Source organism: Xyrauchen texanus, chromosome 15, assembly GCF_025860055.1.
Source record: "Xyrauchen texanus isolate HMW12.3.18 chromosome 15, RBS_HiC_50CHRs, whole genome shotgun sequence".
NCBI classification, from domain to species: Eukaryota; Metazoa; Chordata; class Actinopteri; order Cypriniformes; family Catostomidae; genus Xyrauchen; species Xyrauchen texanus.
In genome coordinates this window covers 30,798,286-30,815,375 of record NC_068290.1, presented here as the reverse complement: position 1 = coordinate 30,815,375, position 17,090 = coordinate 30,798,286, and the positions used below count along the sequence as shown (strand labels likewise).

General features: G+C 35.9%; 1 protein-coding gene across 2 annotated transcripts; it reads left to right on the top strand.

The window, feature by feature from the left end:
* Window positions 1-11,287: 11,287 nt before the first annotated feature.
* LOC127655722 (uncharacterized) lies at window positions 11,288-16,756 on the top strand. Of its 2 annotated transcripts, XM_052143680.1 has the most exons (5): window positions 11,288-11,891; window positions 12,382-12,436; window positions 13,061-13,175; window positions 15,807-15,912; window positions 15,943-16,756. In XM_052143680.1, exons 1-5 carry the CDS (start codon window positions 11,592-11,594, stop codon window positions 15,979-15,981), a joined length of 615 nt encoding a protein of 204 aa, XP_051999640.1. In that variant the 5' UTR covers window positions 11,288-11,591; the 3' UTR covers window positions 15,982-16,756. The 2 variants fall into 2 exon arrangements, with proteins under 2 accessions (XP_051999640.1, XP_051999639.1); XM_052143679.1 differs by having other exon boundaries at window positions 15,807-16,756.
* Window positions 16,757-17,090: the final 334 nt, after the last annotated feature.

The following is a 17,090-nucleotide window of genomic DNA, read 5'->3' as shown; positions in this document are numbered from 1 at the left end:
CCAAATAAGATTGTAGTACACGATAGTATAAAACGAAGGACAACTTTAAAGTGAAAATACAATCTCAAGCCGGTGATTAATGACTTCAGAAACTTTGATGAATTTCACAACCATTAACGTCATCCGTGATTGGTTGGCGCGTGTCATCCTAACCCCGTGATATTAATGCGTGCATCGGATTGGTGGATTAAAGGATAACTGTTGCCACCATAGACGTCTATGGTTGCCACAGCAAAATTAAGGTTGCTGCGCTTTCAACCACAGATTAATATCTATGCTTTCAGCGCACTGACTTTTAATTGTTCACCTGCATGTGTAGCACAATGTTTTGTCAAGAGGCGCGATCTAAAAACAAGTTTGTGCAGAGAGAGCGGGAAAGAATAAGGGTACAGAAATACTGTATATCTTTAATACAATTTACATATACGTGTGCTTTTAAGTTTAGCCTACTGTTAAATTGTTTTCTTTTTCTAACAGAAACATGAAGAGATTACTGACAAAATTGCAGAGTTGGACAGGTATCCACCCAGATCTGTCAAAGGAATGTTTCGGGTTCAGTACAAGTTAAACACAGTCGACAGCATTTGTGGCATATTGATAACCACAAAAAATATATATGTGTGTGTGTGTGTGTGTGAATTGTTCTTCATTTTCTATTAAAAATAAATAAAATCTGGGTTTCAGTGAGGCACCTAATGGGGCCAATCCACAAACATTAAAATACTCACTGTTAGAAAGTTTTAGCCACAAGACATAAACAATATGTGTGTTAACATGATTTTATTGTGATAAAATACTTACTAACCTTTTCTGTGTAAAGTTATAGGCAATTTTACAACTTCGTTGCCACGACGATGTAAGGTCAACATACTTTGTAAAAATTATGATTTAAACAACTTTACAGCTCAAATAATACACAAGTTTTAAAAGAAGAATTAATGTAAGTGCATTTATAAAATTATATGCAGTGGCGAAGTCTCAGGGCCAGCAAAGCCTTCTCTGCTGGCCTAAAATGCCAAATAAATAAATATTTTTTCAGTCACCTTTTTAATCACTTCCCAGTCTTAATTAATCTACAAACAAATAGAGAAAAACGAAAAGTTTATCCAGTCAGAATGTATTCCTTGATGCTTACAAGCAAAGTGTGACAACTGTTTCACAAATCGCAAGCCGAAGCCGAAAGCTGCGTACACACTGCCAGCGACTTTGTCGCTGCAGGTCACCAGTGGCTGGCGGTTTGGTCGCTAGTGGGTGTTCCCAATACTGGTTGCCTAGTAACGTTTATAAATGACATTCACGGATGCCGTTCCATTGCTGTTGACAGTGAATCAGTTTTCTACATAATTTTGCTTTTCTTTTATAATAGGATTTCATGCTGGCAGCTTTAATAATATTAGCTGGGAGACCATTTTAAATATTTGTTAATTTAAAAATGTGGACCATTTAAATGGAACCAGTGATGCCTTTTATACACCCTTATACATTCATATACATTGGAACCTAAAATCTTAATATTGATAAGGAAAAGTGTAAAATTATCTAAAATAGTATTTAATACTTTTAATACTGATTTCTTAGTGTAAAAATAATAATACTAATTACTTTACTTTGCATTGCTCTATAATAATTTTCACAGAAGTTTTTGCTTTGCTCTCAACATATTTATTTAGAGTTAAACAGAGCTGCTAATATGCCTTGCACTGACACTATGTGCTTACTACTTGTTCCAGTATAAAGAGTGTGATGCTGAAAGCTGAATTTGAGGGTCTTGGCCTTAATGGCTATGACGAAGACCTGAAATGCAGAGAAAGGGCCCAGCAGAGAGAGATGGAGTTGTGGAACACCTCTCTCATTCTGGTCAGTAGGATATGACAGTTTTTCAATGACTTTCTAAAAAATATCTACTATGTATCTGGAAGTATGGAGATGTTCCTTGGGAATATAGAAAACTGAAGTGTACATAAACAAAATGGCATACATCTGATACTTTTGTAAAAATGTGTTGAGATTGAGAATGTCTGGTCATTTCAACATTGGGGAAATTAAATTGTTATAAAAGCATCAGTAGAGGTTAGTATAAGTACACAAGCATACAAGCAAATTGATTCAGGAAACAAAAGTTATGGTGGACCTTTGAAATTTAGAGGTCTCCTTTTACGGATGGCAAATTTGGTGATTTTATTTATGTTTCTCACAGGTTCAGGTTTCTCAGTGGGACCGTAAACTCTATGAGCCTTATTCATAAACACAAGCAGAGCTCATTTCTTTGTAAAGTGTACGTACATTTTTTTTTTTTTTTTTTACATAGGACAAGCAGCTATAGAAAATGGATATTTGTTTTAGAGAAAATATGTATTTTTCGGGCTACTGAAAAAGTCAATTCCTGCTGTTGAATGCACAGATATAGATAACACTTATTTTCTAGTCAAATAGTTACATAGCACAAACAGCAGTTGCCAGATGAGTGTTATTACAGAGAGTAATTACAATTATCCAGTTTATTCATATTGTGCAACTATACAGATCATCTGTGTAATCATATATGGAAAGGATCATCATTTTAAGGTCAGAGGGTGTAAAAGAGGATCCTGATAGTCCACAAATATGTTATAATGCTGTTTTTGTCTGATCTTGATCCCATGTTTGTGCTTGAATATAATGTCATGAATATTTGAACAAAATGCATGCCTGAAGAACAGGTTTCTCATTTCAATAATGTATTTATTTTTGCCTGCAGGATTATTATTGAAACATTACAACGGGATTAAAAATGCCACAATTTAGTCATGTTGAATCCAGCCACCTTGTGTACACAAATGTCCATTATGGGGCACACCTCCTATGTTTAGTTGTCTATACATGGTATTTGCTGTGAAGGGAGAGCGATTCAAATTCCACTTTGCCTTGTAAATGCTGTTATGACTGATGACAACAGGAACAAGTTATATCCTGTGTGATGTTTCAACAGGTACGGAGAGAAGCATTACGCAGGTTACTGGAACAGGAGAGACAGCTGTACATTGAAGAGCTAAGCAAGATTGGCCTGGCCATTTATCAACAACGAACATAAAACTGTTTAAAACACAATGTTGATCCTTCACATTCATTGCTCAGTGGTTATCATCACACTGGTGTTCTTAATTGCTTTTCAGGACACTTCCAACACAAAGGACAGTCCCAAACATCTTTTAAAAAATGATATTAATTTTTGTAGAAAATGACATAGGTTAACAAATGATAACAATTATCACATTGCACCTCAGACAAGTCAAACATGATTAGCAAAAACAATACAATGGAATAAATGAACTAATATGAACTTGAATTATTTGTATGCATTATTTGGATAAAAAAATTATTCAGGAGAATTTTGCAAAGGTATGAGGGGAACTGGCCCCCATAATGAGTCTAGTTTCTCCAAAGATAATTTTTCTCCATTAACATCTGGAGTTTTGTGTTCCTTGCCACAGTCACCTTCGGCTTGCTCACTGGGATTCTAAATTCAATTATTATTATTTGCTTTTATAAACAATTTACAATTACACAATGATGACTATAAGACTTTATAGATACTACAGTTAAATTTTCTGTAAAGCTGCTTTGAAACACTGTGTATTGTGAAAAGCTTGACTTTCCTTTTTAACATTCAGGAATTACAGGTTTCTGTTATGGCAGGTTATGGCAGTTTGCACCTCTTTTGTTGTGCATATTGTTTTGAACGCTGCTCATATTACAGCAGATCAGTGTGTCTTGTTCCAACAATAGAGAGCCAACATGAAATTAGTTAATGAAAAAAGATAATATCATTGGTAAATATGTAGACTCTCCCACCCCTCTGCATTACACATCATTCATTTGTATACGGTAGTAAGCAACATTTTGTACATTGTTTGCACATCTTTGACAAAAAGGCATGTCAATCAGCAACAACTGGAGGGACAGTAAATTACATAATTTTTATTTTGGGGTGAACTATCCCTTTAAGGTAACTTTTAGGTTTTGCAACCTGGTTAACTTGCAATTTTACATTATTTGCAAAATAAAAGGCCCTTTTTCAGTTTGGTCTTTGTAACATTTATTCTTTGCATTTAAAAAGAAAGCACATCCACACATTTTATGACATATTTTTAACAGTTGTAAAGAAAAAAAAGTTGTCACGATCATATTTGGATCCTTTTTGCAGAGCGCTCCATTGGACCGCTACTTCATGAAGCTTTCTCATAGTTACAAACTAGAGCACAAATTCCTGTGAAGAGACAATGAAGACTCTATGTAACAAAAATAAACTTTGATATGATCTTTGAAATTATAAACTCGAGTAATACAGTTTGTTATTATAGTTACTTTGACTACCATCATAACAAATGCAATTAAATTTTTATATTGTTTGAAATTAGGAGATTGTAAGAATGTAGAAAATGTATTAAATTGATTCATATTCTGTATTCATATCCTTTCCTAAGCCTATCAATGAGATCTTAGCTTAACTCTTACCTTGCAGCTTCCACATTCTTATCCACAAATTGGCAAACATTTAAGTCTCTGTCTAGAATCTGCTTTTTTAAACCCTCAACCTCTTCCATTGCTTTCTTACTCTCTGCTTCTTGGCCTTCTGTAGAATAGCAAGGTAGAGAAGCATGAGAATGAGACACACACACAAAAAGCACCATAACATCCACAATTCTTTAAACACACATGTAAAGTACCTCTTCTAATCAAACTCCAGACATACTGTACTTATTTTTGACCCATTGTAATCCCATCATATCTACCTTTTATTTTAATAAGTGCCTCTTTTGCTTCATTGTTCTGCTTGTCCAATTTACTCTGAATGAGGGAAATAAAAACAGAAAGTCAAAGAGACAGAGAGAAAGATGGAGATTTTAACAGTTAACAGAGAAATAGTTTTAATTGATCGGTCACCAAATGAAATGTGTTTACAAAATACAGTATAAGATTCACTGTGGTAATACAATTTTGTTTGATAGATCTTTATCACATACTGAGCATATCAACTATCATTAAAAAGAGACCGAGGGTCATGTGTATTGTCATTAGGACCTATACAATGGAAGTGCAAATATACTCCCAAAAGATTGATTGAGTGATTGAATCTTTGGGCACCCAAAGACATTGGAATACGTTAATCTTCCAAACCCATATAATATACATTGCTGAGACTTAGAAGGCCCTTTCGTTCCTCCTGTATGTCTCAATCCAAAAAAAAAAACCAGCAATAACAACAACAAATTGCTGTATATCCAGTAAATCTTGTTTTTTTGTTTTTAACGACATGCCAGGTTCTATGGCTATTTCAATGACGAGAAATTTGCAAGAAATCTATATAAGGTTTTTAAAATCTATTTTTCCTAAAAACTCTAAAATTGTGTTGGTTTGACTGTTAAACATTTCTTCCAGTGTGTTGACTGAATTAAAATAAATTATCATGGGGTTAAGACCAGTACAGTCTAATAAAAGATGTTTCAAGGATAATGGATTCTGGCAGAAGGTACATGTTGGGGAGTCTTCTAATTCTAAAATCTTGTGTCATCCTGGAGTAACCTGTTCAACAGCGGGTGTAGACAATATAGTCCCAGCGATTTGAAAACAGATAAATATTTATTTTTGCCAACAATAAGGATGATTTCATTGAGTTTGTTCATGGTGCATTGGTCCCACTCAGTTTGCCATTTGTTGTTAATATACAAGTTTATTATGGGTTTTAGGTCAGTGAGACGTATTGGACAATTTTTTAAATCCACTGATAGTGCCTATTTTGCCGGAGTGTCTGCTTCTTCATTTCCTGGGATTCCACAGTGTCCAGGTACCCAGCAGAAGTAGATATAAAAATGTTGGGCCTCCAGATCCAGCAATTTGCAAAGAATCTTTATAAGCGTTGGGAGATAATATTTTTTTTTTTAGGGATGACATTGTTTGAAGGCATTATTTTGAATTTGTAATTATCAGAAGGTTTTTCTGTTGCATAGTCTTAATGAAGTCCAGTGCTAACATGATAGTGTTTGCCTGTAAAAATTGAGCTGTGGTTGGGGTTGGATATTCCTTTTTCTTGGTGGTTGATCATGCATGCAGATGATACATGGTCTTCAGATTTGGATCCATCAGTATATATAGGGGTATATGATGGAAATATTTCTCTAATGTAGAGTTGTTATTGTTGAAAGTCATTTGGGTGGGTTTCAGATTTTTTCTTTCTTGTTAGGTCTAAATTATATATATATATATTTTTAATTTCCAGGGGAGGGTTATACAGATGTGTATCTGTTCCAGTATGCTCAGATCTACTTTGAGATTGTGTAAATGTGGTTTGATCCGTAGTCCAGAAGGTTGGATATGTCTTCGTTTTTGTTCGTATAGGCTTGAAGAAGGGGTTAAGAAAACAGGATGGTAAACTGGGTTTTCTTTGTTGGTCTTCAGCTTTGTTAGGGCTAGTTTGAGGTGTCTGTTCTCCAGAGAAAGTTAATTTGCTTCTACATGCAAACTTTGAGTTGGTGATGAAAGGCCCCTAATGCCAGATGTATGCCTTGATGATGTACTGTGTCCAAGAGTCGAATATACGACTTCCTGGCTGATCCATACATTTTACATCCATAATCCAGGCTTGATCGAATTAGTGATCTGTAGAGATTTAAAAGAATTGAACTTTCTGCACCCCAATTTGTTTTAGCTAAAACCTTTAAAATGTTCATGGCTTTAAGACATTTATCTTTAAAAATCTTTATGTAAGGGATAAAACTCAGTTTACTGTCAAAAGTTATTCCAAGGAATTTGGTTTCCTTAATCACTCTGATGTGTTCACCATCCATGAATATCTCTGGATCAAGTTGGAGAGAGCGTAGCTAGCAAAAATGCCCGGAAATGGGGGCGTATTTACCCAAACCGGCGCACTGCTTTTGCGGGCTGCACTACAGGCTGAACTCCTCCCCTACATGTCGACCTTCCCAGGGTGATGTCTCCTCCGCCACTGGTTCAGCCAGGGAGCCTGGGCCGGTCTGTTGGGGTTGCAGGGAGTCAGGACACATCCGGGACCAGTGTCCGGTAATGGAAGTGGGGACATTGATCCGGGTCCCCGACACAATCACGCTGGGACGTATCACATACTGGTAAGGATTAAGGGGCGTACATACCAAGCCCTGGTGGATTTGGGCTGCAATCAAACCTTGATCCACCACGGCTTGGTTCATGATGGGGCTTTGGGTACAAATCACAGGGTGTTGGTGAGGTGTGTGCACGGGGATGTTCACGAATACCTGGTAGTGATCATCGTTATTCAATTTCAGTGGCGTAAAACAAAGGAGGCCGCAGTTAATTCCGCGGTTGGCCGGGGTTTAAAAGTTTAGTGAAAGTGCTGTGTGCGGATGGGTCCTGCAAACTGAAAACACGGTGTGTGATGTGTGAATTGATGGCTGGGGAGGTGTCAGAATGACTCGGGAGGGGAATCCTCCTTTATTCCCACCTTCAGGGAATTCTCAGAAGTGGACTTCCCTCTAGAGCAGTAGCGTGATGAAACCCTTAGGCACACCTTTGGCCAAGTGAGAGTAATCGATGTTCAGCAGCTCCAGAGTTTTGGTGCTTTGATTAAATTAACATTACATTCTAAAATATTATTGGATTACAGTTACTGACTTTCAATTAAAGTAATTACTTTTAGGTACATTACTTGGGTTACAAATATTAAAAAATAAATATATATAATTTGTGTAATTCAAGTAAAATGTGGATTAATGTGTTCAAATGCGTTTCCGTGACATCTGAAGGGTATGCAACAATGAACAAGAGTAAATGTTTTAGAAAATAACAATTAATAATGTGATTACTTTTGGAATTACGTTATCAGTAAAGTAATCTGATTATGATATTAGAGTAGTTAGTCATTTGTAGGGGATTACTTTAAGTAACTTTCCCAATGATGATAATTATAATCATACATGCAAAGATGTAAATCTTTAGGGAAAACTATGCCCTCATTGCCCATGCCTTTCATATCAGAATCAAAACCGCAACAAAATATCAAGACAGAGGACTAATTCAGCACAAATAGAATTAGATCCAACTAAACTAAGATTGTGCTTTACTAATCAAAAATGTTTTAATTGAGGGCAGTGTTGGGTATATTACTTAAAAACAGTAATCACTTCAAATTCCTAATTACATCACTTCAAATACCCTTACTAATTATTTCCTAGAAAAAAGTAATCACATTACTAATTACTTTATTTTACTTTTAAGTTCATTTCTAACACACTTTTCCACTCAACAAATTTCTTTGTTCATTGTTACACACAAGTCATACACACACCTCACATTTCTACTTCACAAATAATTGAAAGTCAGTAACTCTAAATAATTACAATAATTTAAAATGTAATATAGTACACTACTTTTTAAATAAATAATTAGATTACAGTAAACAATTACTTTGTAATTGGATTACACCCAACACTGATTGAGTGGTGTGCAAATGCCTTATTGACAATATTGTTTGGATTGGCATTTGATTTATTTATTTTTTACACACACACACACACACACACACACACACACACACACACACACACACACACACTATATATGTATATATACATATATATACACATTATATACAATTAATCATTGTTGGGGGCAAATAATACAATTTTTGTTTAATCTGGTCACAAAAAAGTTAAAGTTCCAAAATATCAATCCACTCTGACCTAAATCAGAGCATATAGAATGAAAATCATTTCATATATAATCCTATACATATATTGCAGTTTTACTGCTCATTTGTACTACCTTCTCCGCTTGGCACAAGCTTAGTTCCTTCTCTGAGATACCAGTGTTTTTCTTGTAGTCATCCTTTTGTTTTTTTAGCTGATCCCTTTTTGTGCTCACAGGAGAAATCTTTTTGTTCATCTCATCAATTTTCATCTTAGCTGACACGATCATATCCTCCTTCATTTTCACCTCTTCAGTGGAATCAGCGATGCTCTTCTTCAGGTTGCGAATGTTGAGTTCCTGTTGTAAGGCCTGGTAGATTATAACCAGCAGTGCACATATGGCCACAAAAATCATTGCTGATATGGCTTTCATCCTGAGGGAATAAAGGAGAGAGAGAGTGGAATAAAAAAGTAGAGTAGAGTAGACCAAGAGTTCTTCAGGGGAACCAGGGTTGTCTGTATCTCTCTCTAGGCTGAAACTGTCAATTGGATCTCGTGGCAGTTCGAGGTTGTTGTGAATGGCTCTACTCGCTGTCGTGTTCACCTCAGACGCTTGGCCTCCTGCCTTACCTGTACAACTGGATGTCTGCTAATGGGAATGTGTGTGTGTGTGTGTTGAGAGAGAGAGAGAAACCTTAACACTTCCTTGATACGGTTTCTGTGATCCCTGACTGACTTTTCACTCTCTCCACTCCCATCTTTGATCAAAGCAAAATTAAAAACAATATAGAGGAATACACCAAATCCTAGCATTTTTTTGTTTGTTTGTTTGTTGTCAGCAATGAAAAGAACAAGTATTCAAGCACTTCCATCTCTCTCTCTCTCTCTCTCTCTCTCTCTCTCTCTCTCTCTCTCTCACACACACACACACACACACACACACACACACACACACACACACACACACACACACACACACAAACAGCATAACAGGTAGGACAAAACCAGCAGGTTACAAGCTCAGGAGTTCACAAAGTTTAGCAGAACTGGTCAATCATTACAAGAGTCGTTAAACAGGATGGACCGGGAAACTCTTATTTGCATGACACAGCCAACACATTGCCAGACTGCTGTAGGTCTATTAAGAAATACTTCTTTTTGTTCTTACCAACTAGCCTAACAGGTGCTCACCTACAACGTTGAGGTTTCAAAGTCATAATGTTTAGGCTTGGCTACACCAGATAAAGTGAAAATGATACGCTCCATTACATTAGGCCTACTCGGCACGTTAAACGATTCAAGGGTCAAGTTTCACGTTTGGCCAAGTGACATCCTTTGACGACTGATTACTTCACATGCAAACGGAAGTCGCAGCATAGACTCATGCTTTGGCACAGAAATAAATAGCCTCTTGAAAACCCTGCGTTAACGTAGAGCAAGCGTCACACGTCATTACATCCCTACGTCAACGCAGATCGCAAGAAGTGTAGGCCTACGGTACTTTTTTATTCTACATGGCTAATATTATATCCACACAAAAAAAAAATAAAAATAAAATAAAATAAAATTATTACATGAATCTTCTGAAAAGGTCTATCAAATTGATTAGCCTATTAGCTGTTGTTGTTTTTAATCACACTTTACTAAATTGAACTTCTTTTTAATAAGAGAGCCCTAATTTGTCCTGTTTAAGTCTTACAATATTCAATTATCGATTATGTTTATTCTCTTTTTTTCTCAATTCAGATCGACATCCTGTCGTCTTTAATTTGGAACCATGTGAAATTATACCGATCACTTCTTTTTACTGGAAAGCCCATGATTTGCGTGTGTTGTTTAACTCTTATTTACCCCTATGTCTAATTATCAATAATGTATATTCGTTTTCCTTTTTTTTCCAATTGTTTTGTATCTCAACTCAGATCTACACCCTGCTTTTTTCATAAAAGTGGAACCATGCACAATTATACTGATAACTTCTTGATAAGTCCAGTGCTTTCTTCCAGTGTGTTAAATGATAAGCCCATCATTTGTATGCTTTATTTTAGTCTTATTTACCCTTTGCAATGTCTAATGATCAATCATGTATATTCCTTTTTTTTTGTTGTTTATTTTTTATTTACATTTGAATCCTTTAATCTGGAACCATGTGAAATTATACTGATACCTTTTTATTACTAAAAATCCATAATTTGCACGTTTTGTTTTAGTCATACAGAATTGACCCCTTTACAACGTAAAATTATCAATAATGTAGGCCTATATATTTTCTTCTTACTTATTTTTTTATTGATTATTCTCTCAATTCAGATCTATATCCTGTCATTTACTTTCATTTGGAACCTGATAATTACTTCTTATTGAAAAGTCCATAATTTAGTCATGTATTGTCTTATTTACCCATTTACAATATCTAGTTATCAATAATGTATATAATTTTTATATCCTGATATTTTCTTTCATTTGGAACCGTGTGGATATGGATAACTGTTACTGTTTTAATGTTCCTTGATCAATACTTTAATAAATGTGTTAAACACATTGCGACACCAGCACTAATGAGCTCATAATGTGGGCGGGGCTTGTCACAGGTTGGCCGTGTTGTAATACCTGTTGCGCTTTCACTCAATCAACGCTTCGGCAAACAGATTCCTGCCGAGCGTTAATGAACAATCAAACCATTTCAAGAAGAAAGCGCCGGCGATTTACTTCCTAGTTTAACGTGCTAGGAAATCCCTGAATTTTACTGACAAATGCGACACATTTTAACATCGATCTATATTAATATTATAGAGAACATACAAATTTAGATTTTCAACATAATGGCACAACGCTCGTCTTGTGGAAGAAGTTAGTTTCAGCGACAGGTAACTTTCGTCATCTATACACTTGCGACAGGTTGTGAATCCAGTTCAGCTTCCTCTTTCGGACATAATGATGAAGTTATCGGCCTTGCTCTTGGGTTTTGTCTTGGTGTGCTGTCTGGTCATCGCTGGCTACATCCACTCCACACGCAAGCAGGAGATCTACCTAAATAAAAAAGCTTCCTTTCTAGATATTAAGTTCAGAGTGACCAGGGATGTTCTGGGAGAATATCAGGATCAGCTGACCCAATCTAACTCGCTGCTGAAAAAGTTAGAGCAAGATGTGGTTAATTTAACCAAAGAGATATCTGAAACTAAAACCTTTGCAGGGAAGAAAAAGACTGAAGTAGAAACCTGTAAAGGACAAAAGGTGAGGGGAGATGAGGAGGATTTTGAGACTGAGATTCTTTAATATGGAATGATCTTTACTCTTCATGACTCTTCATTTGTGTTAAATAATTGCTTCAGGAAGCACTTACCATTAGTTAACTACATTAGATGGCATGCACTAACAGCGAACAATACTTTTTCAGCACATTTTAATCTTAAGTTATGTTCATATCAATATATAGTAATACATTTTTACAGTTAACGTAATGTATTGTGTCACCATTAGGCTAAATGCTGTCAAAATATTTTAACATTATTATTTCATGATACCTAATGCATATATATACTAATGCTATTGTAAAGTGATACCATTGGTTCATTGTTGCTGATTGCGGTCATATTGTCTGGTCCACTGTCAGATGAGATGTTTACTCCATGGTCAAGCCCTTGGCTTTTGTTCCATAAATTCTAACATTGTCTCAAATGTATATCGTGGCTCATGATACACTTTTTTCTTTTTCCTCCCTCAGAAACAAATTACAAATGAAATAGCAGCTACACTGTCAGAGAAGACAAATGAACAGAGTGAGTTTATATGATCTCTGAAGTTTCACTTTCAACAGGAACATAATATTTGGATCTGATTTGATTAAAAGCACATATTGGCAAGAACAGTTTGAAGGTATTTGTTGGGGTGCTTTTTCTTACTGTTGGAGTTCAGTTCGAACTCCAGACAACCAGACCAGAAACAAGCTAATCAAGGTCTTCAGGTTCACATGTAAATCTCAGGCCAGTGCGGTAGAGATAGAGCTAGAGCTACTGACCTTGATCTGGCATTGTATCTCAGAGTAAATGGATTTGGCAAGGCCTGTAAGAGTATACTGCCCTCCTGTGGCAGTAAATGCCAACCAATCATTCCTTGATAAATGTAAGCTAATGATGATTATTTGATTGAATTGTGCATTCAAATTGGACTGTGGAGTTCATTGTTGTTGATGGTGGTGGTGGTGACATGGTTTCTGATGTTATAGTGCTCAAGTAATAGATTTATGTAATTGTATGCAAATATATACACTTATTTTGTCATTTATTTGTCCGTTCCTTTTACAAGAAGTATTTGTATAATATATATCCACATTTCTGTGGAATCCAATGCTTTTGTCAATAAAACATTTCTCCTCTCTGACCTTTTGTGATTTCTCTTCTTAGATGAGTTTGTCAAAGAGAAGTCCCGCTGGGTCGAGGAGATTTCCTCTCTAAAAAGACAAACACAGGTGTACAGCAGGATTTGCGACTATATTGACAAGACATCTGCGGAGGGAAGGTGAGTGAATCAGTGGTAAATAATGATTTGGTTTGGATCTCTCACATCAGTGAGCTGGAAGATTGTGTGTGATTTCTGTTGTGGTTAAATTGGTTCAGTAACCATGAAATGTGAATTTAAATGTGATAAAAAAAAATTTGTGAATAGATAAAGAACCCATTTTAGAAAATAAAAACAATTCTGTTCCTAAGGCATTTTTGTTAAACACTCAAAACTAGACCTTTGACTAATCGGCACGTTAAGGCTTACTCTGAGTTATCTGAAAATAGAGTGTACCACAAATTAATTTAAATAAGGGTGTGGTAATTTCAAAATGGTTTTACAGAAAAATATTTTTTTGGAAAAATAGAGGAAAAATGTGTATAAACTCCTGATCAGAATTTCTTTCTGTCCAAAAGTAAAAGTACAAACTATTTAACAGACATAACCCTGAAAATGAAGTGGGATATGCAATTTTTTTTGGATGCCTATGTAACTTGCAACCAGGTGCCTCAAATGAATAAAAAATCTAAATAAATAAAAAAAATGTGGGGAAAAAACCCTGCATGCCCTTACTCCTGAAGTTGCGTACAGTCAGCCAATCAGATGGGAGCTTGCCAGAAGGAGAAAGTACATTCCAGTTTTATGTGCAATATGCCTCACAGGGTCAGCGAATGGACTGTGGGCATAACCTCTGAGGCTGAGACAAATGGTACATTAAGTTGAAACAAGCTAAAATATATATTTTTAGGAATTGTTAACCTCAAAGAATAAAATACTGTATTTACTCACCCTTGTGTAGTATAAAATCCATATGACATTCTTCTGCAGAACACTTTTTTTTTGTCACTATTGCAGATTTAAATTCTATAGCAGTGGATAGTGCCTCACTTTAAAAAAAAAAAAAAAAAACGCACCCAAAATATTCAATATATTAGTTATATTATAATATTCAATCCAAGTCTACTGAAGGCACAATTCATTATTGAATAAATGATTATTTACTCTTAAATCAAATCATTGATCAGCTCCTATATAAAGAGTTAAAATATAAAATGGTCTGTATAAATTTCGGTCTGTTCATCAGAAGACTTGGAATATGATACAAATACCATGGACCACTTTTCTGACAAATATGTATTTTTTTTTAAGCTTTAAAGTGAGTCACTATCCATTGCTGTTGTATGGAAATTAGCGATTGTGACATTGTTTAAAATATCTCATTTTGTCTCATGTCTGGAACAGCATGAATGTGTGTAAATATTAACAGTATTTTCATTTTTGTTTGAACCATTCCTTTAAAGGGATATTTCACCCAAAAATGAAAATTCAGTCATTGTTTACTCACCCCTTTGTTGTTATAACCCTATGTGACTTTCTTTTCTCAACACAAAGGGAGAAATTGTTAATAATTGTTGAGCTCAGTGATGTCATACAATGGCAGTTTATGGTGACCATATCTTCAAAAGTATAATTCAGAAGTCTAATAAATGATTGTATGCGACTCATGATTGTTATTAAAGCATACAATAAGATTTAGTGCGAATCAAATCAAATGTATTAATAGTGAAGCTGTTGACCAGCTTTTGATCTCCTGTACGCATTCATGATGGGGCACAAGAGCAACAGTTCACACAGCACCCTCACAGCATGCGGTATTCAAATGAAAACTTGTTTTGTTCATCTAAAAATAGGTCCACCGCAGCAACAGTGACTACAGAAGACAACAGAGCTGGGGGGTAGGTAGGTAGGCGAGAATGTCTGTCACCTCTTCTCCATTCTGAACCAGTTAGTATTTGTGACAAGCTTGAGACCTCCGCAATAACATTCCAAAATCAAGCTGTTTTAACCAGCTCATGAGATGCTGGCTTTGATATACTGTTATGAGAATTTATTTGGAGTGTTTTCGGCGTCAGTTCTGCAGACAGAGTTACTAGAAAACAAGCTATTGATAGAATGTGCTGTTGCTCATCACTGCTGGTTAGGACAAAAAAACTCTGATTGACATAGGAAAGATACCTTTTATCACATGTTGTGGAGGACCTTTTTTTAGATTAACAAAACAAGTTTTCGCTTGAAATTTTGCTCTCCAACCCTATCATGAACATGCACAGTAGATCAACGGTCAGTAAAAATTTTCACTAAATAATACATTAGATTTCGGTTTGTTTCTCACCAAACTTTATTGTATGCTTTCATAACAATCGTGAGTCTCATGGAATAATTTATTAGACTTCTGAATTATACTTTAGTATCCTTTTGAAGCTTGAAGAGGTGGTCACCATAAACTGCTATGACAATTTCTCCCTTTGTAAAAAATCATATAGGTTTATAACAACACAGGGGTGAGTAAACAATGACTGAATATTCATTTTTGGGTGAACTAATCCCTTGAGGTTTAACTTTAATTTTAACAGACATCCAGGTCATATAATTAAGTGGATTGTAGTAAGGAAGTGAGTTGTGTACCCCTGTGAATATTAACTCTTTAACTTTTTACTCAATGCTAAAGTATTATTAATGTACTGCCAATAATTACATTTAGTAATGAGATTCATTTTAAAACAATGGGTTTTATGCAAGGTTGTGTCATTCTAAACAGCAGGTGGTTTCTCTCCAACACTTCTTAACAATGCTCCTTTACTTTCCAAGGAAACTGTGTGGATTAAGTGAACAGCCAAAACCAAAGTTAGTGGAACCACCCAAAGCGGAGGTACCCAAAGCGGAGGTACCCAAAGCGGAGGTACCCAAAGCGGAGGTACCCAAAGCGGAGGTACCCAAAGCGGAGGAACCCAAAGCGGAGGAACCCAAAGCAGTTATACAATGAGTAAAAAAACAAGTTCATGTGATTTGTGTGTGAAGAATTACCACATCAGCGATTTGAGAAATGTAGAAGCTTTATTAAGCTAAACCTGACTGTCTTGCCTGGGTTGATCTCTGGCATTCTACAAGCATATCTGAAAGGAGAATGACACACACTTACCTTTACACACAGACAAACACACACACACACACTTGAGGGTTAAACTGATGAGATGAGCACACCTATTGCCTGTGAAGAGTCATATTCCTGATTAAGGTGGATGAACCACCAGGTTACGTGAGTTGGCTTTGTTGACATCTTCACCTAACAAAATTACATTGCCATTAAAAATCTAAAAAAACAAACATTTTTTTACATTTTTAAAAACTTTCTCTGTGAATGTTAACAGTAGCATACACTGCTTTTTCTGTCTTTTTTCTCTCTATCCTTTAGTTTACCTTGCCCCTGTTACAGTAAGTGACCATATATGAGTGTCATTATGACCCTCCCTCAGGCTCTGCCACTATGGCACACTATCATGCATATTTGCCCGTTTGTATCGACCAATGGGAAAGCTCTGACCCTTTCACTGTCACCCCTCATCATCCTCACCCTGGTTACCATTATTATTTAGTCCTGACAAAAACAAGCTTAACCAATCAGGGCCTTCAGTGGAGCAGAAAAACTGTTAGGAAATTCTAAGAGTTGCTTACAGTGTAAAGCTTTCAGAGTCTTAACATTGGTTGTACACCATATATTGTGATGCTTGGAGTGAAAATAAAGTGGGTCCTTTGTTGAATACTGTGCCATTTTGTATATTCTTCCAGGTAATGAAGAGTTTAGCTGTGCAAATATAAAATGTCAGCTTGTAACAGTTGCTAGTGATTGTGATCTCGGCAATAGAATCTAGTTTAGCTCGTTTGCTGGGTATGTAAAATAATCCTGCCACGTCCACGCTTCATTTTACTACATGTACACCTCTTATCCACACTAGAACTGTGTTTTCCTCCTCCAAAAACTGAGCATTTTAAAAACACAATCCATTGCATCATACTTTGAAAAAATGATGACGCTACGAAGCTGAAAACTGAGTTTTCAAACAAAAACCGAATAGTGTGGATGTAGCCCCAGTT

Excerpts from the sequence above, each read along its gene's own strand:
- LOC127655722 (XM_052143679.1), top strand. The coding sequence starts at position 11,592 with ATGATGAAGTTATCGGCCTTGCTCTTGGGTTTTGTCTTGGTGTGCTGT. Across the intron at positions 11,892-12,381 it reads AAACCTGTAAAGGACAAAAG|AAACAAATTACAAATGAAAT; the intron begins GTGAGGGGAGAT and ends TTCCTCCCTCAG. Across the intron at positions 13,176-15,806 it reads AAGACATCTGCGGAGGGAAG|GAAACTGTGTGGATTAAGTG; the intron begins GTGAGTGAATCA and ends TTACTTTCCAAG.